The sequence below is a fragment of the Pipistrellus kuhlii genome, unplaced genomic scaffold (assembly GCF_014108245.1).
Source record: "Pipistrellus kuhlii isolate mPipKuh1 unplaced genomic scaffold, mPipKuh1.p scaffold_m20_p_5, whole genome shotgun sequence".
NCBI classification, from domain to species: domain Eukaryota; kingdom Metazoa; phylum Chordata; class Mammalia; order Chiroptera; family Vespertilionidae; genus Pipistrellus; species Pipistrellus kuhlii.
In genome coordinates, this window is record NW_023425551.1 from 10,475,260 (window position 1) to 10,501,220 (window position 25,961).

General features: G+C 34.6%; 1 protein-coding gene across 1 annotated transcript in view; it reads right to left on the bottom strand.

The window, feature by feature from the left end:
• Positions 1 to 1,378: 1,378 nt before the first annotated feature.
• LOC118705472 (triadin-like) overlaps positions 1,379 to 25,961 on the bottom strand; it is an 81,769-nt gene continuing 57,186 nt past the window's right edge. The window contains exons 14-22 of the mRNA XM_036414272.1: positions 25,427 to 25,474; positions 24,220 to 24,237; positions 22,187 to 22,231; positions 20,246 to 20,266; positions 17,236 to 17,262; positions 14,858 to 14,881; positions 8,993 to 9,028; positions 6,635 to 6,673; positions 1,379 to 3,784 (exon numbers count right to left, since the gene is read on the bottom strand). Of these exons, the coding sequence (XP_036270165.1) occupies positions 3,645 to 3,784; positions 6,635 to 6,673; positions 8,993 to 9,028; positions 14,858 to 14,881; positions 17,236 to 17,262; positions 20,246 to 20,266; positions 22,187 to 22,231; positions 24,220 to 24,237; positions 25,427 to 25,474 (398 nt within the window). The 3' untranslated portion in view covers positions 1,379 to 3,644. The remainder of the gene's footprint in view (positions 3,785 to 6,634; positions 6,674 to 8,992; positions 9,029 to 14,857; positions 14,882 to 17,235; positions 17,263 to 20,245; positions 20,267 to 22,186; positions 22,232 to 24,219; positions 24,238 to 25,426; positions 25,475 to 25,961) is intronic.

Sequence of the window (25,961 nt, forward strand, 5' to 3'; positions counted from 1 at the left end):
AATTACAGGGGAGCCGAAAATTACACATGCTGATTAAATCACATTTTCTTTAAAGAAACACCAGTAAGAAAATGCTTCTTCTTGGCACCTGTTTCTTAGAAAGGGCAGCAGAGACAAGAGAATGTAGCATCTGAAAAAGTGAAAAGAAAAAGCAAGTTAAGGTGCAAAACAGAGATGAATGGGCATGGATTGATTTTTTCAGGGAATTCTTGAACTGACTGGGGTTACTGTCTCTAGCCTAAACCTAAGACAGTTTACTCTACAGTGGTATAAAAGTTAAAGTCTAGCCTAAACCGGTTTGGCTCAGTGGTAGAGCGTCAGTCTGCGGACTGAAAGGTCCCAGGTTCGATTCCGGTCAAGGGCATGTACCTTGGTTGCGGGCATATCCCCAGTAGGGGGCGTGTAAGAGGCAGCCGATCAATGATTCTCTCTCATCGATGTTTCTGGCTCTCTGTCCCTCTCTCTTCCTCTCTGTAAGAAATCAATAAAATATATTTTAAAAAAGTTAAAATCTAAGTAGGAAGTAATTAAAGGAATATATTTTGAACTACTTAATCTTTTGAGAAACAATTTTTAAGGCCCAATAAGAATGTGTTTTTGTTGCTCTGTCTCCACCCTACTTTGGTTTTTCACATCAGGCAATCCTACCTGGCTGCCAAACCAGTGATCAAGAGAAGGCAGATTCAACAATTACACCCTCAGTGTGAATAAATGATACATCAGGTCATTAGAGCAAATGCTGGCAGGGGATAGAAAAGCAGGAAGACATTGATCAAGTGAGATGGAAGAGACATGAAACACACACACACACACACACACACACACACACACACACGGAGAGCTATGCATTATATACTTAATAAAATAAGGACACTTTTTGAATAAAAATGTGTTCTGTGACTTCCGGAAGAACTTTGTTCAGTGTTGATCAATAGACAGTTGAAGCCAAAACAGTGATAGGCCCTGGGAGGGTCCAGGAGGAGGGACTCTCAGTTGCTCTCTCATTGGCTAAGAACCACCACTCTATGTTGATGCTCAGGAAGCCCAGGCTTATGTTGCATCATAAGTCAGTGTGATGTTAGCTGTTTTCTTCACTATGTGTATCCAGGAAGGGTACTATATATTGTACTTATACTCACAGCCTTCTGCAGCCTGGAGATGCTGGCCTATGGTCATGTTTGGATTCTGATCCAACAAACACTTGTGGATAGCTGATCAAATCCTCCCCTGTCTTCACTCCCAGCCCCTTCTGTCTTGATAAGTGAATATAACTAATACAATTATTAAATGCTTACATATTCCTGAGCAACATGACATGAATTATGAGTGTTTTGACCAACCATTTATCTTTTTCTTTAAAAAAATGTAAACCACGAACTTGAAAGAACCAATGACAGTTTATTGGGTGTGACCATACAAACAGATGAGAATTTAGTGAATATTTTTCAAGTGCTATCATCATTGTAACTCTAAGCAGATAAGCCTTAACAATTATTATTAACAATTAATCATAATGGGTTTGTCTAAATTCTAGTTACAATAAGTTATAATATTTTACTTTTATCAAATAGTTCTCATAATGAAAGTGAAAGAAACAATACTATTGTATAATGTAGAAAAGCTCATTTCACTCAAAGGGAAAAACATCCAAAATATTATTTTAAGAATAAATTTTGATGTCATATTCATTATAAGATATTTTATCAGTGTCCACAGTACATCTGTGTATCAGGTTGGTTGTCCTGAAATCCTTACTTTACACATTGGAAGACAAGAATAGTGTGCTTCATAAATATTCCAAGTTCACACATTGTGTCAGGATAACACCGGTAACAGAATTTATATCTGATATTTTTCTTATACAGCCCAGTGCTCGAGAGACTAAGTACTCAATAAAAAAATAGTCATTGAAAATAAGAACTAATGAACAAATCATTATGTTCTATAAACTAAACTAAACTATCATATTTGCTATTTCCTTTACTCACTAAATCAGAGAAGCTGGAGGAGCAGTTGAGCAATAAACTCTATGCATTGTCCTACCACAAGTGTTTATTGCTACATGTAGGGGCTTTGTGAGCTGGTACCATCTGGTCAGTCCTGACAGTATACCTTTCCAGGCCCCCGTAAGGAGTGTCATTAATCTTGGTTCGTTGTAATTAGCTTTTGTGGTGTGAGTTAGGTCCACCAACATGTGGCCAAGACCAACTTCTTTCACAAAAGTCACTGAAAATCCATTATTAATAGTGAAGGTGTTATTGATGTCCTAGCCTAATGATATTTAGGTAAGATGGTATTCTAAATCTTGGAATTAAAGAACTTAGTTGCAGTCCTTGAAAAGAAATCATTTGGCTAGTATCGGCTCTGGCTCCCTCACCATAAGGTAAGTAGAATGCTAGAAAAAAATAACTCAATTTATTTCCTGAGTTAATTTGCCATAAGTTGAGTTGCAACTGTAAACATGAGAAGATCACAGTAGCATGACTTCTATAATTATTAGAAAGATGTGATAAAGAACACAACTGTGTATTTCACTGGGAGACAAAAGATGGCAAAGCCACAACAGTCATGCCCAATGATGTGTCGTCAAGTGAGTTAAAGACTGTCATTCATTTCATGGGTACTGATAACCAATTCCCGAAAAAGCAAGTAAGACATCTCATGAGGCACTTATGTATAAAATGTATTCCTTCAACTTTGATGGCATTCATAGTTTTCCTTTTGGAGAAAGGAAAGCTATTTAATCCACAGAAGGATCCTATTAAAGTACAATGAAAAGACTTTTGCATCTGTCATCCAAATGCAGCGATTGATGTAAAATTTCACCCAGGTGCTACTTTCATTAGAGCACATTCTGGAGAAATCTGAAAATTCTACATCTCATTTGCTTGTATTTTACACAAATCATTTACCAGACCTGCCTGTATTTCCACTAGAGTGAATGTCCTAAATACAATTCAAGATAAAGAATGTCCTAATTACAATCTTAGAGATAAAGATTTATCAAACATTTCTATTTCTTCTTGTCATGTCTAAATTTCAGAGACATTCTGAGCTCAAAAAGAGCATCATAAGAAACTGATAGTATTCTTTGGTGTAACTGTCACCCGGTCTTAGAGCATAGTTACAACTAAAATAGAAACGGACATAAATACAGTAAAATTATTACACATCAACTTCTTGGTAAATTGAGTTTCAATACCCATGATGCAAAGGAGTAGCTTTTATATAAGTTCCTGTACTCCTTAAACTTAAAGCATAGTCTGTGTTTTCACTTAAAAATACCTGCCTAACCGAAGTCAGGAATTTCATTTTTTAATGGTGTCAATTACATTTCAAAGACCATTATTAAGTAAACCTTAAATTAATTTGTGAACAACCCGGGGTGATGGAAGTAGAAAGTAGAAACATATAAGCACCTAGGCCAACAAGAAACACGAATGGCAGATTCTTGAGTGCCAGATTTCACCCTGTGTGCTGATTATTCAACCCTCTCACCCACTGATTTTTCTACACCAGGCGGAACAGTAAAATAGTTTCAAAGAAATTCCCCGGATTCCTTTATTGCGGTCGCCTGTGCCAGTGTGGACAAATGGAAGATGCTATTCTCAGTCTTAAAGCGCTTGTACTGGCCCCGCACGGGCCTACTGTCCTTGTGGCTTCTGTGCCGGAGAACCCGGAGGCGCAGCGCTCTCGGCAGGGCGCTGGGCAGGAGTGACCGGAAACTGAAATCCATAGCCATTGTAGCCATTCAGGTACACGCACTGGAAGAAGCTGATGGGGCCTGAGGAACAGAGCAGGATAATTAGTTCAAACCAGCAGAACGAAGGTGAGCACAACAAGGCACTGTACCACAGTGAGTGTGGACATGGGCTGTGGAGTCAGGCAGCCTTGACCATGACTGGCAAGTTACCAAAACTTGGTGTCTTGGATTCCTCAGGTGTCCAGTTGAGACAGCAGCAAAAACCTCCCAGAAATATGTGGAAATGAATAAGTAATATACACGAAGCACTTGAAATACTTCCTGGCACACAATAAGCCCTTATTGAATGGATAATAAAAATGATCTAGCATAAACGTCCAAGTGCTTACTTCATAGACTGATGTGTACAGCATTCAGAAAGATTGTGATGTAGGTTTCAAAACAGGAGCTCATCAATATGCAAAGTAACTGGCTTTTAAAAAGTGTTTTAATAACACCACAGAGAGCCTTGTGGTTCCCAATGTTAGATATTCCACTTGCCTGTACTCATTAGGCAATGCCTCCAGGTAGCAGCTCTGTTGTCAGAGCAGAAAGCAGCCGAGTGAGGTGGTGCAGATACAAGCCTGAGCTCGGGCCCAGGAGGCTGGGGAACCCAGGCAGCGGCTTGTTCAGAGATGGCCTCTCTTTACAGTCATGCACACCTGCAGACTCTCCAGTGTTTTCCATCCTGTCCATTTGCAGGCTGACACCCAAAGACAGACTTTTTTGCAGATGGCCAGGGAAGAGAATGACAATGCAAGCTAGTAGTATGGGGAATACCAGGAAGCTGGCCAAATAAAGCAAATAAAGAATAAATAAAAGCCTGAGTTGAAAAAACAAAAAGTGGAGGGAGGCAACAAGAGATTATTTAAGAGATTATTATTCAGGGATTGGTGTCAACTGGCTTCAATCCTGGGTTTTCAATAATGCAAAGAGTTTGGAGAAATCTTGGAAGGAAAAAAAAAGCCTGTTTCTTTTTTGTTCTAGTACCAAACAGGTGCAGTATCATACCTTGTCCCCTCCCCCAAGGTTGTTGCAACTTGGGAGAGAGACAGGCTTCTGAGAGGGATGGCATGACAGCTAGGCCTGTGTTAAGGACAAATGCGAGTATTATTGCTAAAAGTAGAAGAGTCCATCAAAGACAGCCCACCTTACAGATGAACCTTATCAGAGGTAAGGTTCTATTCTACCACGATTATTTAATCATAGTTGAATAGGCTATTTATGAAAACATCACTGTAACCTGGCCAGTGTGGCTCAGTGGTTGAGCATCAATCTATGACCAGGAGGCCATGGTTAGATTCCTGGTCAGGGCACATGCCCAGGTTGCAGGCTTGATTCCCAGTGTGGGACTTGCAAGAGGCAGCCAATCGATGATTGTCTCTCATTGTTGAAGTTTCTAGCTCTCTCTCCCTCTCCCTCTCTCTCTGAAATCAATAAAAATACATTAAAAAAAAAAAACCAACAGGTCACTATAGCTGCAAATTTTAGAGCTTATATAAGTTGTATGAGTATCAGACTACAGGACTACTTTATAGTAAGTTAAAAATAGAAAATACTATTTTGCTATGGTAAGTCTGCCAATTGAATTAAAATATGTAATATCATTTTACTAAAATATTGAATTATTTATTTATTTATTTTTCATTAAACTTTTACTTTGAAATAAAAATTAAAAATAATGCAGAGGGATCCCATGTATCCTTTACCCAGATTCCCCCAATGGTAACATCTTTGAAAAATTACAGTGCAGTATCCCAACCAGGAAATTAACATTGACACCATCCACCTACTTTATTGAATTATATTTTGAAATTTATTTATGAAATAAGAGATTTTAAGTGTTTATGTGATGTAGCCACAAATTGTAACCAGTAGATAAACAATTAGGAAAGTGTTGCTGTATAAATCAGAAACGTGCCCAGATTGAATTTATGGATTTTGCAAAAATATCTAAACATATTAGAGTTGCTTGTTTTCTTGTATTTCTCATGTCCTCATCATTTGAGGGGTTATAATGAGCATCTCTAATAGCTAAACAGAGTTTGGAACACAGTAGGCATTTAAGATTTGTTTGATGAATTACATACTAACACAGAGTAGGAGGCATTTGCTAACGCAGAGGGCATTTTTATAATTTCCTGCAGAAATACATTTAAGAAGCATTGTAGACCCAGAGCACATTGACATCATTTCCTAGGGAAATGTCTATTCTTTACTTTAAAAACATTATGTAGAATAAATTCCAGTTATACCTATTTTAAAAATTGCTTCTTTTATTCTGCTCAGCAACAATTTTAATGCCTATATGAATCCAAATTGCTATTCAGATGGTATTGCTTTACTAACTGAAGAAAAAATGTCTAATTTGGAAGGAGAGGAATAATGAGGATCATGGGCACTGAATTTTGTAACTGCACATGAATATTGATTGCATTCTAAAATCAACGATCTCCAAAACTGAATATTAAGAGCCTACCATCTACCTAGAAAAAAAAACAAAACCTTTCCATTAATGACTTATAACTACATTTTTTTATATATAAAAATGTTCAGCTTATTACTCCAGCTGTCTTTTTTTTTATTAACCAGATAGTAACATATCCAAGCACAGACTCAGCCTAAGTGCTCAGGATCAGAGCTGTAGACAATGGTTGGTGACAAATGCCATGTTAGTCATTATTTTGTAATTCTTCCAAATATGTGCATTTTGCCTGACACAAAAAGTAATGAGCTACTATTTGAAGTATAAATGATCCACACTAATGTTATTCTTCATGTACTAAAAACCTTTTTGTTCTCACATCTGTCTTCAAAGAATTTAGTTTTAATTTATATGTCCCATCTTTACCACAGATCCACATAACAGTTTTAATTTAATTATAAACTTACTTCTTTGCTTCTTTGTGGAAGACACATCTTCAGCTTCTTCTAGAGGATACAAAAAATAAGAACATAAATCACTTTTACGTTCACAGCTGTTATACAACAAATAAGTAGGGTTCTAAAAATGTCTAAACAGGTACATGGTATGAAAGGAACTGTAATTACTTGTCCTTCTTACAATACACTCTAGGTTCTTATTCAGATTCTGTGCAATCTTTCACTATAAAATTTAATAGGTAAGAGCCAGCAGTAGAAGAGGAGCTGATGAAGGAAAAGAATGTAGCATGCCACAGGCAATTGTTCAGGTAAGAAACTTCCTGCCCTAGCCAGTTTGGCTCAGTGGATAGAGCATTGGCCTGCAGATCACAGGGTCACAGTCTCTGTTCTAGTCAAGGGCACATACCTCCTTTGCAGGCTCATTCCCCTGCCCCTGGTCCGTCAGAGACAACCAATTGATGTGTCTCTCTCACATAGATGTTTCTCTCTCTCTCTCTGTGTCTTTCCCTCGCCCTTCCCTCTCTCTAAAAATCAATGGAAAAAAATGTCCTTGGGGAAAGATTGATAACCACAACATCCAAAACACAAAGAATAAACCTCCTGATGTGTTGGATTTTGGTGGGTGAGGGTTAGCAGACACACATTACATTCTTAAAAGAAAACATTGATGCTCAGTGTTAAAATAATATGGTCAAGGTAGAATCTGGCTATGACAATTTCAGTGAAAATAATTCTAAATTTGGGAAGGACGTAAGTTTTCAGTGATCATCCTTGCCGGAAAATAATAGCAGCAGGCCTGTCTCTGGGTTCTTTCCTTTTCTTCTCTGACACAGGGGCTTCTTTTGCTGTTGCGACATGCACCATGTGTTTTCCTTGTGATGGGTAATTTTAAGCCATTCATTTGAACCCCTTTCTCCAGGTTAGAAGTTCTTAACTGGTCTCCATAGATGGGCTTTGGAGGTGGGGTTCCTGTAAAACCCTTAAAATGTTAAGGTGTGAGTATATGTGTGAATGTGTATGTTTCATCAAAAGTTAGGTTTTAGGTTTTATCAAATTCTAAATGAGCTCAAGAACCTTCCTTTTCAAAGTACGATCTGTGTACCAGTACTTGCCCCATTATTTGGGAAATGGATATAAAGATAGTTCTTAGGCACCAACCCAGATTTACTTCATTTTGACAAGATTGTTAAGTGATTCATATAGAAAATAGTTCAAGAAGTAATGGTTTAGAAGTCAAAAACATATTGGGTTGTTCTTAATAATTGATTTGTTTAAAAAAATCTAAAAATTCAGTACTCAAAAATGTATCTTAAGACAAGTAAAAATCAGTTTTCAAAAGACTCAGGATATCTAATTCTCTGTGATTTTTCTCAAGGCATTATTTTCTACACTGTTAATTCTGGGCACTGCCACAGAACTTACATTTTCATGGTAAGAACAACTCTTAGGCAAACTCTTATTGTCCAGAGGCAAGTTTAAAGAAGTAGAAGAGAAAATATCTGTTCTATAACAAGCCAAATCAAGAAGCCAGGAAACTTTAATAAAGTTTAATAAAAATAAATAAGAAAGAAAGAAAGAAAGAAAGAAAGAAAGAAAGAAAGAAAAAAAAAAGAAAGAAAAAAAGAAAGAAAAAAGAAAGAAAGAAAAGGGAGGGAGGACATGTTGGGGGGGCAATGGCATATGTACACAGATAATAATTTAATAAAAATAAATAAAAAAAGAAGTCAAGAAACCCTTCAGGGGGAAAAATGCATCAAATTATTTGAAACCCTTGCAATAAAGATAAACTTTAGTCCTGAGAAGACTTGCTCAGGATCATGCATCTCGTTGTACCAGATTTTTCTAAGGTTTGAGACCTTCCTTTCCTTTCCTCCCCTCCCCTCTCCTCTCCTCTCCTCCCCTCCCCTCCCCTCCCCTCCCCTCCCCTCCCCTCCCCTCTCCTTCTCCTTCCCCTTCCCCTTCCCCTTCCCCTTCCCCTTCCTTTCCTTTCCTTTCTTTTTTCTTTATGCTATTGCTGCTAGTATAGGCAAGTTATCTTAATTTTTCTTAATAAAAATATGTTAAGCTAAGATTTCAACATTTATGTGCTTTTCCTTGCTAAGATCCCCTTAATTCTTGGTTAGATGATAATTTGGAAATATTGCTCTTGCATCTAATAATTACTTGTAAATAAGTCAGTGTCCAACTAGAAAGATTCTCTCTCACAAATAATAGGAAAAAATGTTTTTTGAAAATACACATCTACCATATAAACATTGCTTAGAAAAAAATTAAGGGCGAGGGCAAAAATAATTAAATAAAATAGGCAGTTGAAATATTATGGTCTTGAGAAAAAGTTCATAAGTGAACTTAAGATAATAAACTCACCTTCAGCTTTCTTTGGAGCTGGGACATCTTTAGAATCTTCTAGGAAGTAAACAAACAAAAATTAGTTTATTTTCTGGATTTCCCAAAGGGAAAGTATTGTATTTAACGGGTTTTAAGAGTCACAGGATCTCTTAACTTATAAACTCAGCATCTAGTTATCTCTACAAACAAGAGCTTCTAGAGAAATAAGGCAACTTCTCCGACTCAGAGAACTGGGGAGAAACGAATGCCATGATGCCAGGATATGGGCAGCAGCAGCCAAAGCTGGCCAAAGCAAGGAGGGCCTGCAGGGACCCTCCCAAATGGGCCCCTCCTCCTCTGGCTCCTAAATTGTCTTTCAAAATCACAATCACCTTTGGAATCTAGAAAGTTTGAGGTAAATGAATCCTCATACACAATGTAGATCAAGAGGAAAATATCCATCCATATATTTTACTAACAAACTGATGTTTGATAATTGTAAAGGCAATTAAAAGACATTAGATGTTGAACTAAAGCCAAAATATATAGAGAATGAATCTTAAGATGCATTATTTATATTGCTTGGTTTTTGTGTATTCTACTTAAAAGTACCTAATAGAATAATGTGGAAATAATTTTGGCACAGATAATTCTAATGCCATATAATTAAATGATCTTTAAATTTTCATATCAACTTTTAGCAGTTGTAACGAGCTGAAAGAAGGTCAATTTTGTATTATTTACTCATGTTTTGCATACCAGCAGTTCACAAATAAATATAAAAGAGGTAAAATAGGTCATTATGCAAATTGTCTCAAATGGGAAAGAAAGGTGACTTTTTGTAAGAAATTTTATTATGTAAAAGGAAAAAATAGGAAGTAGAAACATAATTACTAGCCTTTTTATTTATAGAAAATTAGTGGAGTTTTAACCTGATTAGTTTTCTAAAAGGTTTAAATGCAGGCTTAACTCACCTAAACATTGGATTAAATTCCCATGGTCTTAAACTGTCCAATCGACAGATATAAGTAAAAGTACAGTATAAATGGTTATAGGGTATTTTGAAAGAACTGATACCTGTATTTAAAGAATAATGTTAGATAAGTCCAATAATATTTTAACTGTGAAATAAAAATCTGGTAATGTTTATGGGAGATATTTACAGAATTAAAATGACACAAGGTCCTTGTACACAATAAATGTACACTATTTTATAGATTATAGCACACCTAAAACTAAGACACCTACCCTCTGGATCTATTTGTTACCCCCGGGGAAATAAATGTGGAGAATAAAAACCTTAGCTTCTTCTGTATCCCAAATTCTAGTTGTATAGTCAAAGTGAAAATTACCCTGGAGTTTTCCTGTAATTTGCTCATATAAGAAACAGTTACTTTTTAGCTATAAGAGTTACATGTGCTCTCTTTCTGGGCCATGTACTCTCTCTCTCTTTTCTTTCTTTTTTTTAAAATATATGTTATTGATTTTTTTTACAGAAAGGAAGGGAGAGGGATAGAGAGTTAGAAACACCCATGAGAGAGAAACATTGATCAATTGACTCCTGCACACCCCCTACTGGGGATATGCCCTCAACCAAGGTACATGTCCTGGACTGGAATCGAACCTGGGACCTTTCAGTTTGCAGGCCGAAGCTCTATCCACTGAGCCAAACCGGTTAGACAGAGCATCATGTACTCTTTTGGGTATTTGGGTATTTTACATATGTTTCTACTTACGTCTCACAATAGACCTGTAAAGCAGGTAAAATAATCTCCATTTTTTTTTTTTTTTGAGAAAACAATGAGGTTAAAATAATTTTCTTTCAAGCAACACATTTTAAAAAGCACTAGGAGATAGGAAGCGAATTTTCCTCAATTTTTAGACTTTTGTGATTTTAACTAAACTATTCTAACTCTATATGCAAAGCACTTTGCTATGTGCCCTGAAAGAACAAAAAAGAACCAGAATAGTACCTGAAAGTAATTGGTAGTCAAGTAAAGAAAATGGGCACATATTCAAACAACTATAAGATTCTATAGACTTCAAGGTAGTACGTGACAATTGACAAAATACTAGTAAATGAGAAATATTTTCAGAGAGGAATGGTCACTTCCTCCTATGGAGATCAAGTAAGTGTTTCTGGAATCTATACCATTGGAGATGGACTTGAAAGTTCATTTAATTAGAGGTGGGAAGAATATTCCAGTAAAACAGAATAACAGGACCAAAGTTTTGGATGCAGGAATGCTGAGAACATGGAAATTTAAATTGGGTTTAAAGTGATAGTATAGAAAATGATTATAGAAAAAAATATTTAAAATTTGGTTTAAGTCTGGATCATAAAGGCTGTATAGACCCTCAGGTAAAAAATGTAAAATGTATTCTAAATTCACCAAGAATAAATATTGAGCATTTATTATATAATAATTTGAAATATTGGAATAGTTTGAAATATTGGAAAACCTTATCAATAGAAATGAAAAGGAAGAATGAGAGATATTATTGAGAAGGTAGGCTTCAGAACAATTTGAGGTCTTATCCACAAAGGGGTAGATAGCAAGTTTGGATGAGCACACTGAGGAAGTGCAAAAGGGTAGGAAAGAGAGCTGAGAATGGAAGGACTCAGCCTTGTAGGGGGTGAGGGGGAGGGAGTAGCAGAATCCTAATACTGAAAACAACAACCACCACAACAATTACCTACGTTATGAGAATCAAGAGAGGGAAACAATTCAAAAAGTATGGGAGACAAGCATCGTTTAGCACATCCTAGTGATTGCAAATGGAGGAGAAGTGAGAAAGGGTAACTACGTTTTGTGCTTCAGAGGTCTGGCTGAGTTTGAAGTGCCCTGTTGGAGGAGAGTGTCAGGGCACAATGTTCTGGTTGCACAGAGTTGAAGTCTGAAGAGGCGGTAAAGGCTGGAGGAGACTTGTTTCAGAGTTGTGATTGCAGGTGAAAGCAGAGAGCAACAGCACAATAGCTTCAGGAAGCAAAAAGGGTCCAAAAATTTTACATGTGAAAGTGATCTGAAGATATTTGTAGGCAAAAAAGAAGGAGGATTTCTTAGAGTAATAGCTTAAGGTACATGATTGAGGAGCAAGGATTAGGGGAGGCAAGGACTAAAGTCAAGAAAAAAATGTGATTCTTAACATGGGAGGATAATGTGAGGTAAAATAATGGAAAAATTTAAAAGAAATTGTAGTGTGTAGAGAAGGAACATTTTAAAGAATGCACATTGGTGGCATAGACTGTTAATTCTATTATTATTTTATTTTTAAGATAAAATGTTCTGTGTAAAGCTCAGACTGCTCAGAATATTCTTAACAAACATGAAAAAATAAATAAAAACTTCCTAAATAATGCATGTGCATGTACCACAAGTTGCTCTATATTTATTTCCATTAGCAGCCTATTCAAATTTGTGCAGAGTTTCAAGAAATACTCATAGGTAAACATCTGGAGTTCTGATGCACAGACAAAACAGTACTAGCATAAAGTTTGTATTCTCCGTCATTCCTCTTTCTTTAATTCCCTGCATCTCTTTGTCTTTGCAGAAATACCAACAACTCCAAATGATTTTCTCAACTAATTTGCTGGATTATGTGTAAATAGTATGAGATTTTACATTCTAAGAGTTTACGTGTTTTCTCTTTTCCAAGAAGTCCTAAGGATCCACAGTAGTTCAAAGCTGCAGTTGACAGCCAGATTATTTTAGCTATTAGTTAAGGAAGTCATCTATGCATGCTAAGATTTAAAATAATCAGGAATTCTAAAGAAAATTAACTGGCCCACTGAGCAATATCCACAGAATTCTTGAAATCGACCCCAGGGAATAATAAAGTATGCAGAGACCATTCACCTTAGGGATACTGCACACAGTGAAGCAGTGGTATTTAATAAATGTGTGCAGTCCTTCCTGAGTATCTGTTCTGTCACTCACTCTGAAGATAAGACACAATTGTCTCAATGGCAATGTCAGAACAACTTAACATTACCGATAAATGAATGAGGACACAATGTTGAAATGATTGAAGACACAGCGCTGGTATCCAAAGATTAATAATTACACTAGTCATTTCCACATATCAGTACTCCCCCTTCCTGACCCAAATAACCCGTTGTTGGTAGAGGACCTAGTCCTTCAAAAACAAACAAACAAACAAACAAACACATACACAAGAAATGCAGGCACTAGAGTATCGCTGGGTAGAGGGGATCAATGGCTTCAAAGCGAGAGCTATTTCGTAAATTTCCTTTAGTAAGAGACAAATAAATGACCCCCAAAATAATTAAGAAGTCTAACCCTCCAAATTATACATGTATAGTATGTTGAAAAGAGGGTTCAGAAAAATAACAATGAGGTCTGTGCTAAATTTATCTTTTTTCCAGTAAACAACCCTAACCACAGTTCAAGGTACAAATTCTAGAATTGCTTCCTTCTTGAAGTCTGCCCTGACTAGTTTGGCTGTAGGGGAAAGGTGTGGTGGAGGGTAGTTTCAGAGGGCTTTACTGAGGATAAACTCTAAGGTTTGCCCTTGCATTAGTGAGACAAGTTTGTATCCTTTTAATTATTATCCTTCTTAAAATTCCTAAAGCAAGTCCATATGGATTTTTATCTTTTGCAGAAAAAGCATTTTTAATGATATATGTAGCTTTGGGGAATTGAAATGAGACCAGTAGAAACTGAAAGGTTCTGTAAATATAAAATACACACATAATTCAAAACATGTTTATATTGATACCTGCGGGCTTGGTATTTGTATGTATAGAGTTAAATAACATGATTAAACTTAATTTTTTTTACTCTTAATGTGTCATCTAGAAAATTTTAGTTGGCTCACATATTGCATTAAATAATACTGACTTAAAATGATTTGTTTTTCTTAATCTGGATTAAGAAATCTTTTATTTCTTAAAATGGAAGTAAAATGACTACAGACTGATTCATCTGCCTCTCAGCATAACCATTATGGCTTTTCTCAGTTTAGGTTCTTACAAGGGTATTTCTTAGATCACAAGATCTCACACATCTAGAGGAAATGATGAACAACATAGAGAGATGAACAAAAACAGACTCAGAGAAAGAGAAGCAGCGAACAGACTTTCAAACCTCAGAGAGAAAATAGGGGAGGATGGGGGTAAAGGGGAAGAGATCAACCAAAGGACTTGTGTGCATGCATATGGGCCTGGCCAGTGGCCATGGACAATCGGGAGGGCGGGGGGTGGGGGAGGTGAGGGCATATGTAGGGAGGGTTTTGGGATGGGATTGGGGGGATGAGGACAATTATGTGATATCATCATTAATAAAAAAACGGGAAAAATGATTATTTCCTGAAGTTTTGGGAAGTTATAGAAAAATGTTGAGTTATATCCTAAACATTAAGACCCCTATCTTTATCTTAATATTTGAGAGTGTGTTTTGAAGCTATGTATGTTTGTGCTATACAAGATTAGATCCATTCTTATGTTATTCTCAGGTATGCAATTATACTTCAGTTCATGAAGACTAGGAAACAACAAAACTGAACCATAATTACTTGACCTCCCATGCTGTATAGCAAATTTTTAATGATGAAAGGTTTAAAACAGAAGCAAGATTATTTTCTTTCATTCTACTTCAACCACTGCAAACATTTATTTATTTGAATGCAGGTCATTAATCTTCAGACTCAAGAACATGATAAAGTATTTCTGTTATAAGCTGTCATTTCAAATGATGTAGTTTTATGTGTGTTTTTAAGTTTCAGCATAAGTAAAATTAAAAGTTAACAAATTCTTGTCAGAGGTTTCAATATAAAAGGATTCAAATTTGAAATACATTGAGAATATAAATATATTATGAATTTCAGTTTGAAATTTATGCTGTGTACCAAAGAGAATTTTTCATCAATAGAAGCGGTACTTACTTGATACTCTTGCAGGCTTTTCTGCTAAAAAACAAAATGAAAAGGAAACAAGTTAATGCAAATAAATTATATATCAATGAACCATATGAAAGTTTCTAATATCTTTTTACTTTCTCCTTATTGCTAATGAAGAAATATAACTCTATTGCCTGCGAACAAAGATCTGTGAATCTCTTAATTGCTTTTATGTGAGAAATTAAAAAAGCTATTAATCATTGTAGGTGTCACAACATATTTATGCTTTTTAAACACTCCTCTAAAATCAGCAGAATCTTTTTAAAATTAAGTGTTTTGGCTCAACTATAATTATGCCTGATTTGAAAAAATTACTTTGGATGATATAATTAATCTAAATATTTGCTTTTAAGTTTCCAAATTTTATAAAAATATATCATTGAAAATTATTTTCCTTTCAAAAGTGAATAAAGACAAATAACTACCAATTGGACTGTAAAATCAAATCTTAAAACCAATATGCAAAGTCAGTTTAATTTTTCATAACTATCTACTTATTAGTTTCAATGATATAATAATTTTTCAAAATAATAGGGTTTTCCGTTAAATTGTATATAAGTAGGACAAAAATATACAGTGAGATGATAGTCTCAAATATTATAGCAGACATTCTAAATTCTTGTAAAAGAAGAGGATTGGTAATACCTGTATTCTACCAACATTAGTCTAATTTAAAATACGAGGCTTATAAATATTCATTTTTAAAGGAATCGGCATTATGGAATTTACTTTGAGACTTGTAGAATTTCTTTTTAAATATATATTTTATTGATTTCAGAGAAGGAAGGAGAGGGCTTGAGAGATAGAAACATCGGTGATGAGAGATAATTATTGATCAGCTGCCTCCTGCATACCCCCAAATGAGGATCCAGCTGCAATCTGGGCACGTGCCCTGACCAGGAATTAAATATTGACCTTCTGGTTCATAGGTCGACGCTCACCCACTGGACCACCCTGGCTAGGCAAGCCTTGTAGAGTTTCTAATATAGACTTAATTCTGAAGTTTCTAAGAATTACAAATTTATAAAAATTAAGTTAATGCCAAGAGAAAGTGTTTTTAAAAACACTTCACTTGGATCCTATGTTTTCAGTGCTATTATAGCAATACACCTCATATATAAATAGAAAAATAAATAAAATAATGCAGGAAAATACTTCTGTAAGGCTAACATGTTATTATTATTTTTTCCTTAAAAATACTAGGTTTGGCTAAAAAGAAGGGAACTTAGAAAGGAATCAATCATTATCGAGATATAAAAACTCTCTGTTGAATGAAGGAATGAATAGAAAAATTATTATACTCTCAACTAACTGGGCTTGTGCTTTCTAATGTAACAATTCTTTTCTACCATGTGTATTCCTAATATAAGGATCTTAGAAATGATGCACTCAGAACGAAGTCAGAAAGGAGTACCCCTCCAATGTCTGGGTCCTTTGCTCAGCCCTTGAATCATAGCTTTAATGGACCATCTCCTTGGGAATAATGTGAGATCCATTTTATCTTTAGGCTGCTCTAATTGATACAAAGCTCCCCTTTTATTGTCACAGTGTAATAGGAGAGTAAAATATGATTGGGGAGGCTTAACCGTTAAGTCTCTGGCATCTTATTGACTTAGAACCAAATCCTGAATCTACCATGTAAACACTCTGAGACATTAGACTTATTTTCATCACACTTCATCACCTTTCAACTAACTGGGCATGATAATTGGTCCTGTACTAAGGTTTAAATGAACTTATAATAGGAAAGGATATGGCTATATTTTTGTTTTTTTAAATAATTCGTTTCTTCTCATTCTTCTTGCCGATTATCTTAAAATATATTCACATTTTGGGAAAAGTTCCAATATGCAAATTGTACTCCTATATCTTTCTACAAATTTGTTTTGCTCTCTTATTCTAATTTTACCCCTTCATATTACTGATAATTATATGTCTAAATTATTAATAATTTTATGTCTGAGTTATATGTCTAAAACATGCTGCCATTTCAGGTACACATTCTACAACACCAGCAACAGAGAACCAGTGAAAAAATAAGACCCCACCTGCCACTCCATCCAAACACACTAGATAGAGATCTATGTTTTACTATGAATGAGAAGACTTGTTCAATCAGACAGGAGTGAGATGGAAACCAATACTTAATGAGTGCCAACCAAGTATGTAATGGAAATGTTACACATGTTATTTCATTTAATACTTACAACAAGCTTTTGCTGTTATGCCTATTCTTTAGATGAGAAAACTGGGAATCTGAACAGTTAAGGAATTTTTCCAAATGTTTCACAGTTAGCTAGAGATTCAAATTTAGATACTATTTCTACAAATCTGTTATCTTCCATGGAAAAATAAATATTTACCTGCTTCTCTGACTTCTGATGTTTCCTCTTCAGAAAAGAATACAATAGGATAAAAGGGAAGAAAAAGAAATAATACTTTTTTTTTTTAATTTAAGTACCAATTGAGCATCAACTGCAGATATTGCTGATTAATTTCTAACAGTAAGGGCAATAGAGGCATATACTCAAAATGGCAAAGTAATACACTGTTAACTAATATTTCTAGAAACTGTAACTAGAAATCTATTTTGGAAATAGAACCACTTTTTGAACAATCTTAGTCTCTTCACATGTGGTAGAATTAATCTATAACAATAAAAGTGTAATATGCAAATCGACCAAATGACCGAACAGCAGGATGGACATCTGGATAACCTGGATGACCATGCTATGATACGCACTGGTGCCAGGCCAGCCAAGGTGAGTGTGATGCAATTGGTCAGGGGGCCGCGCCATTGCTGCATGATTGCCCCACAGAGGGAAGCCAAGGCCACTGGCTGGTGGCGCTGTGATGGATGTGCAGAGCCTCCTTCTGTGGGGCTGGCCAGTGATCGCCCCTCAGAGGGAGGCTCAGGCCAGCCAAGTGATCATACCCCATGCTTGTTGCTTGCAGGGGGAGGTAACCAGTGGTGAGAATGGAGGGGTGGGCAGCGTTGCATAGATGGCAAACAGTGGCAGCAGAGGGGAAGGAAAGCCCTGATAAGCCCTGATCACCAGCCAGGCCTAGGGACCCTCCCCGAGGGGTCCTGGATTGTGAGAGGGCGCAGGCCAGGCTGAGGGACACCCCACCCTATGCATGAATTTTGTGCATCGTGGTCTCTAGTTTATTATAAGTCCTTTGGTTTAAATGACTTAATTATAAACAATTACAAATTATAAATCTCCATTACATCAACTTTTAACTTGATTTTCATATATCCATGTAAGCACACATTCATTGAATATATTTATAAAGCAACTTCATGTATAATATTTACAAAGTGCAATGGGTGGGATGGTGGGATGAGGTTGGAAAATATCACAGAAATAAAATCAACTTATGTGACTACAATTGAAGTAATGAGACAAAATATAAAATGCTAGTTTTCCTTAGCTTATTATAATACAGATCAGTCTTTCATTTTGTTTCTTATGCAAATTTATAGACTAATACTTGAAAAATATTATGTCAGGTTTTTCAAAAGATCTTTCCTTACAAATCAGCTGAAGTGATAACACTTTCTGTAAACCTGATAATTTATTATCAATTTTGAATCTATTTTTAAAATTCAAGAAGAAATGATTAAATATTTTATAATAATGAGGATAGAAAATAGTTTCATAAATAAAACAGTATTTACAAATGATTATATTTCATATTAGCATTCTAGTTTTGACTTTCAAACTTCAATTATTATTATATTCTTCACATTAGTAGCAATAACACAAACTAGACTAGAGGTTTTCTCCAACTCAAAAGCAACATTCAATGTTTTGCATAGAGTCAATTCAGAAGAAAATTGTAGCTGTATTTGTAAGAATATTTCATAACATTCAAGTTGTTGTTAGTCCTAGTCACTTAAAAACTTTAGATATAACTTCTAGATACACTCTTGATTGAAATTCACATATTTTTACCCCAGGGTAACGTCTGGGTCACAATTTCACAGTATGAAATAAACATTTCATTTTTATAAGATTGCATGACATTCATACGTTTTAAAGATTTCATAAATGGTTGTGTTTTTATTATTGTTTGAAACCAAAATAAAACAATAATTCTGAAATATTAAAAACAACTTACCTTTCAAATTTGAAAAAAGAAAAAGAAAATAAAAGCTAATGTGTTAAAATTAAATAATTGAAGACAGATAATGAGTTCAGCATTTTTCTTAACCCAGTGGTAATCAGCAGAGAGAACTCCACATTGTTTCCTCAATACATCCTAACAAACAACTGAAAGTATATAAAAAAGAGATGTAACCACTTTTTCCTGCACAGGTATTAGTTATCATGGTAAATGTCTTAATTTCACAGATATTATCATAGGCACCTCTCAACAACACCAGAGAGGTGTCACTGGACAGGACAGCCCCCTGAGCCAATGGGAGAGGGCTGTTCCCAACCTCAATTCTTGTCTTCCCATATAAATGAATTTAAGCAAGAGACTTTGACTGTACTGTGCAAAGCCAAGTTATTAAAAACAATTAAAGCATATATCTTTATTGAAAAAAAAAAAAAGCAAAAGCAAAGCAAGCAAACCCATACATCTGGCTTATGAAGCACAGACAAGCTCTCAGCTAATCTGAAGAGCAGGTTGGGAGGGAGGTCTGAGGCATTATACACCCTCCTGTTTAGAGGCTTAAAAATTCCTCTGCTGGTTATTTGGGTGCAGATTCATTCTCAAGGTCCTTTTTTTTTTTTTTTTTTTTTACTTTGTTGTGTCCTTCCCAGAATTCATGAGAGGCACCTGCCAACCTAATCTTGCTTAGTGGGCTTCTCTGTTGGGAGTAAAATGGCCCTATTTCCTTTCTCCATTCCCCCTGACCTTCCTGCATTCTCTCATTAGGGAGGTTTTTAACTTATTTGCCTGGGTGTCCGTGCCTGGGGAAGATAATGGTTTGTCAGTTACAAGCTGGCTGCAGATTGCCCACACTGTTCGGCCTTGTTTTAACTTTCCTGTCTGTTTCCCTCTTTGTCTGGCCTGGAATCCTGTAATAGTTTTAGCTGGCTCCAACTGTCACGTGCATATTTCCTTCGTCCTTTCACCCCATACTCTATATGCCTACCCTATTTCTAACTCCTCTCAGTATGAAAACAAATCTTTTTAGGCACTCTTTATGGTATACTGATATGGTATAATACATCTAATAAGTGCTCAATAAATACATGTTCAAGGGTTAATAAATATAATACATACAATATTATTTCTCAATCAAAATAACTTATATTGTTAATGCCATAATATACTTTTTGACTGCATGTACAACTCAAATAAGTTACATATTCAAAGTAATTGCAAGTTCTTAAAATTCTAAAATGGTACACTTACTTAGAGTTGGTTTTGGTTTGTCTAAAAAGTAAAAAATAAAAGAAAATTAGTGATAATTTTCTATCTGTAGAAAAAATATCAGCCAGTTTTGTTTCCTATTTCTGTTTGTTCAAGGTAAAATAGACAAAGGCTAAACTTACAATTAAAATGAGCAATAAATAATGCATTTTTAAGAATTTGTAATTAATATTTCCAGTGAATTCCCCAAACAAGAAGTTGTAAAGCTGAAAAATATAGATTCTTCATGGTCTCTTATTTTTTTAAAAGTATATTTTTATTGATTTGAGAGAAAAGAGAGAGAAAGATGGAGAAATAGAAACATCAATGATGAGAAAGAATCATTGATAGGCTGCCTCCTGCATGACCCCCAGTGGGCTTCAAGCTTGCAACCTGGAAGGTGCCCTTGATTTGAATCAAACCCAGGAACCTTCAGTCTGCAGTCCAATGCTCTAACCACTGAGCTAAACCAGCAAGAGCCATGGACTCTTTTTTATTTTGGTAAAACCTCATCTTTGGTTTGATACAAGATGAATGCTCATGGTAATCTGAATTCCTGTTTCTGAATGGCATAAAGTACTTCTTTTATCATTGCCTTTACAAAATACATATTAATTAATATAAACGATTTAAACTCTTCCAATATAGTTTTTAAATAAAAATGCTGACTTTATAAAATTGTAGGAAGAATAAATAAGAGGTAGATGAAAAATGCAAAGCTTCACCCCTTTCTCCAATATAGCTTGTCTTTTGAAGTTATTAATCAAAAGCTTTAATTATTCAGTCTTATATATCAAGATCTATTTATTCATTAAAAAGTAGCCAACATTTGTTCATGATTGTGAAGAACTTGAAGGTTTTAAAATTAGGCCAACTAATTCATTAACACTAGGCAATACGATTGATATAACTTTTTTAAAGAACAATGAAAAAATCTATATAAATTACATTGAATATACCACTTTACTAAAAAAAAGTTACTTTAAGAAATTTTACACCAAAGATAAACTCACAAAACTAGACAAGTAGATGTATTTATTACTGTAAATCATTAAAGAAAGCTTGTTAGACTACTCAATTATATATCAGTCAGAGACTAGTTAAGTAAAGTGTGTGTGTACAACTGTATAAGGTAATATTATTAATGAGATGGATTTTTATCTACTGATATAAAAATATCTTCAAAATACACTCATGATTAGAAAAATCTCAGAAAAAGATAATTTATACAATTTATACTATGCTACGATTTGTATAAAAAGTGGGAATATTTATTATTTGTAAATATGATGTGTATGTATATATTGCTAGAAGAATACATTAAGAAAAAACAGTGATCACCTATTTTATATTACTAGAAGATATTTTGTGAATGGGAACTGGTATAATAGGGGGGAAAAAGAAGAGGGAGAGATATTTTCTCAATCTTCTATTTGCCTTGGTGTTTGAAACATGCCAAATATTATATATTTAAAAAAATAATATTCTTAAAATAATCAAGCTATGATAGAATGGTATAATTTATATTTAAAGAAAATATGTCTTGTTGAAATTCATAATTTGTTTTCAGTGAAGTATGTGCAATTTTATAGGATATTTTATAATACTATAGTAAATCAATGTCATCAATATGATAAATGATATTAATATTGACAACAGTAAAGTAATATTGAAAGGGTCTTGTGAATATGAAAGAAAATACTATTGTATTAGTAGTGCTGTATTATAATAGCATGTTTGCCAATTCATATATATTAGTTATAAGTTTAGTAAAAATGTTTGTCAATACCATAGCTCCATGTCAGATAAACTAGATTTTACCACAAAACTAGAAGGTTAAGCACTCCCAGAAAATAAAATAAAAAGCATTTTATACTTTGCTTTAATTTTCAAATTTAATAAAAGCAATGAATTAAAACAATGTAAACCAAAAGACAAAAACACCTGTTTTTATATGTGGAGATTCTTTTTCTTGATGTTCAGCTTTTTCTAGAGAGAAAGAAATAAAAATTAACTGATAATTAGTGGATTGTTTGTGCAGCAAGCTTTTCTTATTTGTATATTTGCAGGCTATCATTGACATGGGAAACATGCCCCAAAAGTCATTTGCATGTAACTTGGAACACAGAAAGCATATTGCCATGGAAACACATTAAAAACAAGGTCAGGTTCATTCTCAGGGCATCCTGAAAGACAGTTGCAAAGATACTAGCCTCTTGGGGCCAGATGGTATAAAAAGAAGATAGACTATGACAAAGGGGAACAAGAGGATTTTTCTTTCTTTGCTGAAGGTTGAGGCATTCCTTGGGGACACTTTAAAGTAGATGACATTTGCTCTTGGCATATTACAAACTCCCTTTTTACCTCTCTGACTCCTTCTAGCTCCCTTTTCGCTGGGTCAGAAGCAATTTGGCACTGGACATATGTTTCTTGTAGAAATGTTGACCTAGACCTGCCCTGTTTCAGAAAGTACCACGTTTGTATTTGTATTTTCCTGGACCACACACTTTCTTCACAGGTCCAGCTAGAATTCTCACAGATAAATGTAAACTACATCTAGGACATGACAAACTGAATCAAAGTGTGTAACTAATATCCTTCTTCGTCCTCTGAAAAATATTCGAATAAAAGGAAAAAAGAGGTCTCTCTCTCTTACATCAAAAGTAGAATTCCAAACAAAGCCATGTAGGGTAGGGTATTTTGAATAAAACAGAATATTCAGAAATAGAGACCATTGCCAAACGTTAATTCTTTTTAATTCTTTTTTTCTAATCACCTCCAGGGCTAGTCTTCATCAGATATTATCGATATTTACCCATTCTTTGCTTATCTCACTCCTGAGTTTGGAGACTCTCTAAATGTATTGCTATTTATCCCCGACATGGATTCACCAACAGTGAAGGAAGTGAGGAGATGTGGGACCCACACTGTCATAAGATTAAACTGGGTATATGTAAATTAGGGATTGGCAGAATTCAAGAATGAGCTTCAAGGAACTTAGTTTGCATAAATATTAATAGTAAATAAGCATGCAAAATAAAAGAAAATTAAGAAGTTAATATTCAAGACTCCTATACTAATAACAACACAATAGCATAAGAAATTATAGTAATAATACTATAAAATGTTCTTTCAAAATGTAAGAGGTTCCAGGATGGGAATATTTAGGCTCTATATGTTTGTAGCATATCTCCTGAACAATTTATACAACCTCCTAATGGGCTTCACCAAACTCATCTTTGGACCTTGTTGATCCATTTTCACACAGGAGCTAGAGAATATTTGACTAATTTATGCCTTCACCCAAGCTTCTGTTTCACAAACATATATAATTCAAGAACCTTCATCACAATTTGATACAATCTTGGACTTATTTATGATTTTTGTAACAATAGGCAAATGTTTACGCCTTCCTGAGTCCAATAGTCAGCTTTTAAACTCCTACAGCTGAATTAATCTCTGTATCACTTCTGAGCAATAAAATTACTGATCACTGATCACTTATGAGAAAATTCCATGGTTTTAATAAATCACAAAATGTTTATAATCTTATGAATTTCTAAATACTAATGAATACCTACGATATAATGAATGCTTCTTAAAACAAACAAATTATAACTTTATGTGGTTCATAATACTGACAATTATATAGCAGTTCCTATTTTTTTGTTATTTATTTTGTATGTTTGAAAGGTGCTCATCTATCTTAACTTCTTAGTATTATTTTATAGCTGATATGGAATCTCTATTTTATCTTAATAATATCAATAAAATTTCCAGATATTTCTTCTGCATAATAAACTATTAATTAGTAGTGAAAGGGAAGGATGTTAAATCAAAGCCATAGCAAGTACATTAATTTGTCACCTATACAGGTGTTTTAGTCGGAGGCAACGTTAAAAATATTTTTTTAAAAATCACATGGTTAAACTTGAAATAAGCAAGACTTTTCAGGCTTTATTCTTTTCATCTCTTACTTGCTGATTTAGGCTTAACTGTGGAGAACAGAGAAAAATAAATGCCATATTGATGAGTATAAACCATGGAAAAATAATTCTTTAGCATTATATTTTCTTAGTTTTTAGATTTTCTTCTTAAATTTAATCTATTTGCCCTGCTAATAAAAAAAACTAAGACACACAAAATGTGTGTAAAATTTAAAACAATCCATGCATTGGGCTACTTTCTTTTTAACCCCCAAATACCATATACCAGTAACTAAATAAGATACTCAGGAGGCATATTAACACCTTTCAGTGAAAACTAGGGGCACATTAACTGAAGTGATGAGCTTAGGCAATGATCTGAATAGAGTAAAACTGTCATAAGAGGAATATGAAGTGGCCTTGTGCATTTATTTCATGAGATAATAGCCTGTAATTTCTCTTAGTATAATAGTTCTTTTCTCAGTTCCATTATGTTTTCTCTGAGAGGCTGTATTTAAATCTTTATTATCATAATTATCTCAGTTGAAAAGAAATTACTTCACAGACTTTTTCCTTTGGAATTGTTTTTAATAAGAGATGGGACTCTAGTGATGTGTAGGATTTCTGTTTTGAAATCAAATGGAGGAGATTCCATGTTTCAAGTTATCAATAGGACTGAAGACTCAGTTTTGTTCATCTTTACAGAAAAGACTTCTATAACTGCAAAATTGTGTGCTCTTTATTTTTCTCACATGAAATATAAAAGATGGACAGTCTTTCCTTTAATGTTATATATTCTGCTTATCATTGTTTAGGGCAGGTTTTAAAGGTTATACAACCATCTAGCTTTCTGTGGAGCTCTCATGAGAGGAAATTATTCTATATAGTGCATAAATAACAGACAATTATTTTTGTCTTTATAATTGAGAAAATGTGGTTTGAAGACTGTGGTTTGAGTGGTTTGAAATGTGGTTAAACACTCACTAATACACAACAATCAATGCATTGCATGGATTTATTCAAGAATTATTTGTAAACTTAGGTCAATAACATTTTAAAAAATAAGATTGTTATTCCAGTTTTCCAGAGTTAATTTTTATTGAGTATAACTTTAGTTATTTACAAGAATTTAGAATCTTAGAATTTATGGCAATGAAAGCATACAAAATTCAGTAAAGATGTGTGTGTGTGTGTGTGTGTGTGTATACTCATATAACAAAAAACTGGTAAAGAAGAAAAATATAAAATATATATTTACCTGTTTTTTCTACTGTGGTGGCCTTTACCTGCTTGACACCTTTTTCTTCTGTGATGGGAAAAATTTTAAATGTGTCAGTACAAATAATGACATACTTCAACCTTGATATTTTGTATTCTCTTTGAAATAACACCTATACTGAGAAAAACATAGCTGTCTCCTTAACAAATCAGAAAGTGGTGTCTTTTATTTAAGTTGGATGAAAGCACAAAGAAAACTTGTCCACTTGCGGATGTCCTTTGCCTCTATCTCGCCACGAATTTTCCTATTTAAATCATCCCTCCACCTGCGCTCACTCTCCTTATTCCTTGTCTTTACTGTACTTCACTGTATTTGTCTACAAAATGTATTGTTTTTTTATATTTTATTGATTTTGTACAGAGAGGAAGGGAGAGAGATAGAGAGTTAGAAACATCGATGAGAGAGAGTCATCGATCAGCTGCCTCTTGCATACCCCCTACTGGGGATATGCCCACAACCAAGGTACATGCCCTTGACCGGAATCGAACCCGGGATCCTTCAGTCCCCAAGCCTA